The 9892-nt window shown below is 37.6% G+C and overlaps 1 protein-coding gene across 1 annotated transcript; it reads left to right on the forward strand.

Moving 5' to 3' along the window:
• Nucleotides 1-431: 431 nt before the first annotated feature.
• Nucleotides 432-4021, forward strand: LOC149219417 (cytokinin dehydrogenase 7-like). The gene is made up of 5 exons (XM_089382589.1): nt 432-1239; nt 2311-2438; nt 2690-2971; nt 3093-3355; nt 3657-4021. Exons 1-5 carry the CDS (start codon nt 615-617, stop codon nt 3964-3966), a joined length of 1608 nt encoding a protein of 535 aa, XP_089238715.1. The 5' UTR covers nt 432-614; the 3' UTR covers nt 3967-4021.
• Nucleotides 4022-9892: the final 5871 nt, after the last annotated feature.

Below are 9892 nucleotides of genomic sequence, written 5' to 3' on the forward strand. Positions count from 1 at the left end.
TCTACGAAATAAAAATAACCAACTTTCACGAAATGTTTACCAAATTCTGAAAGTATAATTAATCAGAAAAACAATACTATTATCAATATCTGCGTTCTATATCATTACTTCCGTGATCCGGATGACCGTCGCAGATTTGTTTGTACTTTTTATCATCATAAGATATGAGGTCAGCTATATAGATATTCATGAACTCAGGAGAAAAATATGTGAAGGGTGCCGCCGTTATGGACCATCGGCATCATCTGAACCAGATTTTATGCCATGTCCACACAGAGGACAAACATCATCGTATTTTATTGTAACGAAATTGAAAAAATCTAATCGTGCCGGAGTCACCACGTGGCTACAGCTGACGCTATAGCGCGTCTTTAAATTGCGGCCAATAAGCATTAGCTGTTGGGGAGATCTTTCTGTTGTTCGGTTGTGAATCGTGATCCATTGTTTGGCTGTCTGGCTCCATCAAGATGACAGGACGGGCACAATCAACTTTTATTGCCGGATCGGATAGTCTATGCATGTAGTTGCAGTTGAGAGTGATAACAAATCAAGAAAAATATCATTTAAAGTTGTTGTGCTAAGTGTGAGTGTAAGAGTTCAGGAGGGATATTATCATGGATTCTGCAATGAGAATGATGGTTGTCATGATACTTACTCTCAACATGGAGAGAACAACCTGCAACTGTAAAGAAAACGATTACACTATTCCATGCTCCTCGGCCCTGTCCGAAGAAGATTGTCAATCTCTGGTTGGGTTACGCTTCAACGATTCAATCTCCATTCATGAAATTGCTAGAGCAGCCCGTGATTTTGGAGGCATTTACCACCAAAGGCCAGCAGCCGTTGTATATCCTGCATCGGTGGATGACATCATTAGAGTTGTAAGAACAGCGGCTATGTCTGATCATCTGACCGTGGCTGCGAGAGGAAATGGGCATTCAATCAATGGACAAGCTCAAGCTTTACACGGAATAGTTGTGGACATGATGTCTGCCATGAAAGGAATTCAGATTTTTCATGGAATGGGAGAGGAAACTCAGGCTTATGTTGACGTGTATGCAGGGGAATTATGGGTGGATGTCCTCAAGGCCACTCTCAGAGAGGGGCTTACTCCCCGTTCATGGACAGATTACCTCTTTCTCTCTGTTGGGGGTACTCTTTCTAATGGTGGTATTAGTGGCCAAGCTTTTCGTTTTGGGCCACAAATAAGTAGCGTGTTGCAGCTGGAAGTCGTCACAGGTAAATGCATCAGCACTCCCCTAGCAATCCTCCTGTTTCTCGTACTATTCTTCTAAGAGAATTGCATTACAAAAATGGTTAACTCTTTGATCCTATGAATCTTTCATATAAGTCTGAGTTAACTCCCTGGGCCTCTCATATAACTGAAAGGTTAGTTCAATTGGTGATATTTTTTTCCCTCTAGGTTCTAATAACACCCACCCATCCAGTAGACTGTACCCTGATTGGTTCAAAGGAGAATTCTAATAATGTCTATCTAGTCAACTGTACCGCAGAGAGCAGAATTCTAATAATACCCATTTAGTCAACTGTACTGCAGAGAGCAGAATTCTAATAATACCTATCTAGTCAACTGTACCACAGGGAGCCTGACCCTGACCTTGAGTATGATTGAACCCACACCTTATGCTTGAGAGCCAGTGAGGGTTTGAATCAATTTTGTTTTTCATGATGGACTCAAGGAGAATTCTAATAATACTCACCTAGTCAACTGTACCACAGGAGGAGCTTGACCCTGATGGATTCAAGGAGAATTGAACCGGCACCTCATGATAAAGAACTAGTGAGGGCTTCAACTAACTATGAGGGCTTCAACCAATTGGGTTTCTGATGATGGACTCAAGAAGAAAACTAATAATACCCACCTAGTCAACTGTACCATAGGGAGCCTGACCCTAACCTTGATGGATTCAAGGAGAATTGAACCAGCACCTCATGACAGAAAGCCAGTGAGGACTTCAACCAACTGGGCTCCTCATGACAAAAGCCAAAAGGCTAGCAACTAACAAAAAGCTAGTGACTTGGCACAGAGCTTCAACCAACTTGCCTAGCCTATTATTGGATAGAGGAAAATGAATTCATTAGAAGCTTGAATTCCCTAAAATACCTTCCACATTCAACCCCTCCCATGAAGTTTGAACCAACTAGTATACACCTCATGAATTGGTGATATTAATGTGGTTCATATTGAACTTTTATCTAATGATTTATATATGTGTTTTGTGATATTGTTTTAGAGACCTTAAATTCTTATTAAGCTGATTACAATTCATACTCATGTGAAAAATGCAGGCGTTGGAGAAGCAATAACCTGCTCTAGAGAGCAGCAGGAGGAACTTTTCTATAGTGTATTAGGTGGGCTTGGCCAATTCGGCATTATAACCAAAGCTAGGGTGGTTCTGCAACGCGCTCCCCATATGGTATTAAATGTGTTCTATATATTCAAACCTATAGACTAGTATTGTTTACGAGGGTTCTTTCCTTAAGGTAGGCTGCAAGTCTGGAGTAGGTATTCAGACTTGCGTTTGGATGACGTCCCCTTCACAAGATATTTACATGGTGGAGGTTGACGTGCATGTGTAGATTATTTTAAAGCATTTTTACTCGGAAATATTCTTCAATTTTTTCATGTTAGCACGAGGAACTGGTCATCTGACAAGGTTCATTGCAGGCGAGGTGGATGAGGCTCCTTTACACGGACTTTAAGTACTTTTCAGGCGACCAAGAGATCCTCATTTCTCTCCCCGATGACAAATCTTTTGATTATATCGAGGGCTTCGTGGTGGCCAACAGCAACGATTCCACTAACGGCTGGCCTTCACTGTCACTATCACTATCCACTGACACCTCCCTCAATTCATTACTAATCTCTCCAAATTCAGGCCCAGTTCTGTATTGCCTAGAGGTGGCCTTATATTATCAAAATACCACTGACTTCACAGCATTGAATAAGGTGATGATATCACGGTTTTTCGCCATAAAGTATTCAATTCTCAATGCTTTATTTCAATGCTTTATTTTCATGGCAGTCTAGTAGCACAGACGCTTAATTTCATTGGCAAAACTATTTGCAGAAAATCGAGAGCATGCTGACTTCTCTGAGTTACCTAAGAGGCTTGAATTACGCCATTGACATATCATATTTTGATTTTCTTAACCGTGTACATGGCGAAGAGATCTCAGCCAGAGCAACTGGATTGTGGGATGCGCCGCATCCCTGGCTAAATCTGTTCATACCAAAGTCTCAAATTGCACGTTTCGATAACAAGGTTTTGAAACAGATTCTTAAACATGGCATTGGAGGACCTATCCTACTTTATCCTCTTAACAAAAACAAGTAAATATATATTTCTCTGAATGTTATTAGTTTAAACCCTATACCGTATAGATTTATTTTAAATATGGATTAGAGGATCCAATTTTTATGAGTCTATATTCAATTTTGATAACGAATTTATTAGAATGGATATTTTTACACATCATACTAAACTATAAAATAAAAATTATAATAAACTATAGAATGAGCCTCTTAAAATAATAAATAAACTATAGAATGAGCCTCTTCGCTAAAAAAGAATAATTAAGTGTTCTATTTCTAATACATTTTACTGAAATAAAATGTGTGTTCTGTGTTGCAGGTGGGATCCTCGTATGTCTACGGCCGTGCCCGACGAGGATATTTTCTACCTGGTGGGACTTTTACGTTTTATTCAACCAAATCCAGGAGCCCCAAATTCTCTGGATAGCGTGCTAGCGGAGAACGAGGAGATTCTTGGAATATGCGAAAGAGAGGGCATTGAAATGAAGCAGTATCTTCCCCATTACAAGACAAAAGGAGAGTGGAGGAGGCATTTCGGTAAGAAGTGGGACCAAATCGTGGGGATGAAACGCAGGTTCGATCCTCGAGCGATTCTTGCACCTGGCCAAAGAATATTTTCCAGATCCTGAGAAATGCTAGTTACTGACCTTGTATCACGAAAAATCACTGCTGCTAGATATATCCTCCAAACTTCAAAGTACTCTTTGTTTATGGTGTCCGGGATTTCATGGCTCCTGGAAAGTTGTGTATTTCGAAGTTTAATAAAGAAGTGTTCTGTATTTTGTTGTCGAACATGACGATTGCATTAGATACGGAGATTCTTCTGTCGGATAAATTGAAAAGTAGGTTGTACCACTTTTCCTTTTTGAAACCAGAGTTCTGTCGGATAAGTTGAAAAGGAGGTTGTCCCACTTTTGCTCTTTGAAACCAGACAGACAATATCATATCTGCTTGATTCCTCTCAAGATATTTTAAGCTCTTCACTTGTTTTGAAATCAAATATATAAATATTTTTAAGATGAGAGGCCCACAAATGCTGGAGACAAAATGCTCGTCGGATAAACTAAATATTATCTAGTTATCTCATTAAAATGAACTATCCACGATGTCAAACACATAAGAAACCGTAGTCTCCATGTTTTGACTTTTTTTCCTTCTTATTTCTTTTCATTTTTTCCCTTCATCTTTGAAAAATAATAAATCTAAGTTGTGCAATTCGTAAAAATTAAATGTTTTAAAGATTCGATTTATTAATGAATTTATAAACCTATTTTAAAAATAAGAAATTATAATGTTATTTAAAATTAAATCATAATCTTATTCAAAATTGTATTGCTTCATTTAAGCCACAAGATCAAAATATATTTTGATTTAGTGGATTGATAGTATATGTTTTTTTTTTCAAATCAACATATAACTACCAAATTATAACATATAACAATCAAGAAAACCAAAGTATATCATATAACAACCGAGAAGAGATATACTCATTACTTAAGGGCATAGTGCCTTGGGAGATACCATGATCAACACTTCATTGCAGGATCTTACCCACGAGACTTCAAAAGTAAATTAATCTTTAGAAATATCTATCTCCTATCTAAAAGTGTCTCTACTAGCTCAATGTTCCGTGTTCTGAGATCCAACAATGTGAGAGTATATGAGCCATTCAAACAAGGCACAACTCTGATGAAGGAAAATCTTCTTGTGAACGGGATAACAAGTTAAGGTCGAATTCTTTACTTATATCCCCTTACAACTTGGATTGATGTCCACCCTAACATTTGGTTGGAAGTGGACATGCATCACAAGCATGCAATTACAAGGCTCTTATGAATACGTTATACTTGCTTTAGGAGTTATTCATGTACCTTGATCGAAGTGAAAATTATGTTGCTATGGTTCTAATTGTGGAACCCCAACCCCTCATGTTTGTGCATCCTTCTAATGTTCTTACTTGAGGGGAAACTCTATGTCATGCTTCTATCCTGACTCTTTTAATGTGGAACGATGTGATCCTAATGTTGGTGCTTGTGTTATTGATTGTAGAGAGTTGGGGGGATTTTTTGCATGCTGAGGTATGTGGATTTTGTGTGATTTGGATTTGATGCATGTCTAATTCATTGAGGATGAAACATATTATCTGCATCACGAGAGAGCCCTGTCAAGATGCTTGAACAATTTCAATGGGAGAGGTTATATTCCTCTTAGAAAGCCTCATAATTTCAATGTTAATGTTGGGTTGGGCTTGCTATGTAGAAACATTTGGCACACTCTAGGTCTTTATTTAGGCGGCTCATTCACCTTGGCCTCTGAGGCACCTCCAGGAGACTTGATTTTGTTTAGGAAGTTTGTCTACTGCAGGTTTGAAGAGTGTCTTAGAATCAAGTGGGTCTTTTTCTTCTCTATGTGATGCGTAAACTATTGTGGATATTCCACTCGATAGTTCATCACAACTGATATGATAATATTATATTAAAAATTTGAGATTTTACACTATTACAGTTTTATTTAATTTCTAGATCTGTAGATTTTACTATAATTAGTGCATACATGCGAATGAAACTTATACAGAAAAATAAGATCACACACACATAATACATAAGATATGCTCTCTGGGAAACCATTTCGAGAGAAAACCCAGCTAGAAGCTGAAGTATCTTTTCTCTCTTTCTCTGTATGGAAATATGATTGCAAGTACAAAGAAGTAATGCATGTGGCGGTGGGTCGCTACAGTGCACAAATCCTCTGTGTGTGCTCTACTTCCTATCTCTCCTAGATATCTTTGCTCAACTATGGAAAAAATGCTCTCAAAAGAATGGAACGCCTCTTCCTCCTAGTGGCCCGGTTATAACACAACCCGATAGCCTACTAGTGGTTAAGTTTAGCTACATAAACTCTTAACTAGAGTTACAAAATAGACTTTTCTAGAGTCGTCATTATACAACCAACTCACAAAATAGAAGAAAAGATAGATGAATGCCTTCAAAATCAGCCTCTTCAAAGGGGCAACCTCCTTTACATTACACAAATGAACAATTCTTGGATGATACAAATGACTAAACCTCCTTTCTATATATAGGAGTATAAGGGGTCACAATATAATCAAAACCGACATAATAGTAATAACATAAGGGCACAAAAATAACAATAGTGGGTTTCTATGGAGTACACTAATAACAATATGGGGACAATAGGGGCACAATAATAACAATAAGGGGTACAATGACAATAGTAATGGGGGAATCACTAGTATTATAGGGGCCTAGCATGCCCCTCTCCTTCAGAAAAGCATTGTCCTTAATGCTTGAGTAGTTTTGGATGCTTCTGTATAAAATTCTCATCCTCCCATGTTGAATCTTCGATGGATAAGTTCTTCCACTTGATGAGATACTCAGAAATTGATCGATTTCATAGCTGTCAAGTTATTGTTTCTGTGACTGTTTCAGGTTCCAATATGATTTTTCCTTCCTCGTCAAGTTCTGGAAATATTGTTTGAACTGAGAGCTTATCACTTATAACTTTCTTTAAACATGAAACATGGAAAACTGGGTGCACTCGAGAAGCTGCAGGAAGCTCCAATTTGTATGTCACAGTGCCAATCTTTTGCAACACCTTGTACGGACCATAATACTTTGGTGATAATTTAGTATCCTTCTTAGCTTTCTTGAGGGACATTGTTTATATGGTTGTAGCCATAGGAATACCCAGTCACCTACATCAAAACTTATTTCGTTGCGATGTTGATATTCCTGTTGTTTCATTTTATTTTGCGCCAACGTGAGGTTATTCTTTAAGAGTTGGAGAACTTGCTGTTGATGCTCGATGTGATGTTCCACTGCTTGAACCTTAGATTTTTCTCTTCAATATGATGTGATGGATGGTGGATGATATCCATAAAGTGCCATAAATGGGGTCATTTTTGCTGCAGTATGGAAGGAAGTGTTATACCACCATTCAGCCAGAGGCAACCATTTGACCCATTGTTTCTGTTTATCAGATACAAAGCAAAGAAGATATCCTTCCAAACGTTTGTTTACTATTTTAGTTTTCCCATCAGATTGAGGATGATAAGATGAGCTATGAGCTAACTGAGTACCGAGACAAGAGCATAATTTTGTCCAAAATTTTCCAATGAAAATGGGATCTCTATCGCTTACAATAATCTTTGGGTTTCCATGTATCTTTTGAATTGTTTCCATAAATGTAGTAGAAATTGTATTGCCTTTAAATGGATGTGATAATGCACAAAAGTGTGCATACTTGGTAAGTCTGTCAACTACCACCATGATGACACTCTTTCCTTCAGACTTGGGTAAACCTGTGATAAAATCCATTGAAACCTCCGCCCAACGTTGGCTTGGAATGGATAAAGGTTGTAATAGACCTGGGGTCTTAATTGTTTCAACTTAATTTTGTTGGCAAACCAAACATTCTGCTACAAACTTTTGAATATCTAATTTAAGGCCATCCCAAAAAAATTCCTTCTTAACCCTGTGGTAAGTTTTTAAAAATCCTGGGTGCCCTCCTATGGGAGAAGTGTGAAATTCCATAAGAAGCTCTTGTTTGAGTTGGGAATTCTTACATAGGTATAAGTGATCTTTGTACCATAATGAATCATTTTTCCAGCTAAATGTATCAGATGTACTCAGATTTTGTTGTATCTTTTGAATGAGTGCCCACACTTCTCCGTCATTCTTCCATTCATCCCTTGCTTCATTTATCCAATCTGGTTGGATAATAGAAATGGCGCACAACAATGCTTCCACATCCTCATCCTTTCTTGAGAGTGCATTTGCCACAACATTTTGCTTCCCTTTTTTGTAGATGATATCAAAGTCATAACCCAACATCTCTGTGACCCATTTTTGCTACTCTTCAAAGGATAATCTTTGTTCTAAAAATTATTTAAGATTATCATGATCCGTTTTTACCTTGAAGTGTCTTCCCAATAGGTAGGGTCGCCATTTCTTAAGTGCATGTAGTATTGCCAACATTTCCTTCTCATAAATATCTTTGTGTAAATACTTTCCTTTGATTGGACAACTTTCGAAAACAATGGGTCTTTCAGCTTGCATTAAAAAAGCACCAATTCCATTTCATGAAGCATCAGATTCCACAATAAAGGTTTTTGTGAAGTTTGATTTAGCTAAGACCGGTGCTTGGCACATTGCCTCTTTAAGATGTTCGAAGGCCTTTGTTGCTTCTGGAGTCCATGAAAATGCATCTTTCTTCAATAATGTTGTTAGAGGTTCTGTTATTCTCCCATAATTCTTAACAAACTTGCGATAATACCCTGTTAACCTGAGAAATCCTCGTAGATGCTTTATGGATGTGCGGATTTTCAATTTCTTAATGGCTTTAATTTTGCTAGGGTCTACCCTAATACCTTCATGTGATACAATGTGACCCAGATATTCCACCTCTTGTACTCCAAATAAACATTTGGAGCTTTTTGCATATAATTGTTTCTCCTCTAATAGTTTGAGCACCCTGTAAACATGTTGAACATGATCCTTCCAAGACTTGTAGTAGATTAGTATATCATCAAAAAATACTAACACAAATTTTTTAAGGAAGGGTTTGAAAATGGAATTCATCAAACCTTGAAATGTAGAAGCTACAATGATAAGGCCAAAAGGCATGACCAAAAATTCATAATGACCCTCTGAGTTCTAAATGTTGTTTTCATAATGTCCTCAGTCTTCATTCTGATTTGATGATATCCTGAATGAAGATCCAACTTGGTGAAGTAAATTGATCCATGCAATTCATCCAATAATTCATCAATCACAAGAATGAGAAATTTAGCTTTAATAGTGAGCTTGTTGAGCTCCCTATAATCCGGACACATGCGCCATGATCCATCCTTCTTGTGTACCAATACCACTGGAGCAGAGAAAGAACTTTGACTAGGTTGAATTATACCAGTCTCTAGCATTTTTGCAACCATACATTCAATTTCACTCTTTTGGGCATAGGGATATCTATACGGTCTGATGTTTGGAGGAACACTTCTTGGAATCAAATGAATAGCATGATCATGATCATGAATAGGTGGGAGGCCTTTGGGAGTCTCAAATACCTTGGAATGATTGTCCAAGAATTTTTGGAGATCTAGAGAAATAGATGATTTCGATGTGGGAACCTCTAGTGAACATAATTGTGAAATTACGCCTTTTTTTTCCTTCTTTAGAAGCTTTGTCATACTGTTAGAGATGATTATATTTCCTAGTTTCCTTGCAATACCCCTTAATTCAACTTCCTTTCCTTCCACACAAAATTTCATGAAACGTTATTGAAAATTAAAAGCTATTGTACCTAAGGATTGTAGCCATTGGACTCCTAGTACAACATCATCACTGTTGGACACCTAATCCTCAATGGGTTAGTGTGGAAGCCGAATAGACAAAAGGAGTCTAAGAGACCTTGGGATGTGGAACCCAACGATCAAACCATATACTATAAATTTATATCATTTGTTAATAAAAATGTATTCTCATGTTTTATCTTTCAGATTATGTTACTGCCCATGTGTGTTTAACAATCACCACC

The sequence above is a fragment of the Pinus tabuliformis genome, chromosome Q (assembly GCF_031772625.1).
Source record: "Pinus tabuliformis cultivar Carrire ecotype Pingquan chromosome Q, CPIR1, whole genome shotgun sequence".
NCBI lineage: Eukaryota > Viridiplantae > Streptophyta > Pinopsida > Pinales > Pinaceae > Pinus > Pinus tabuliformis.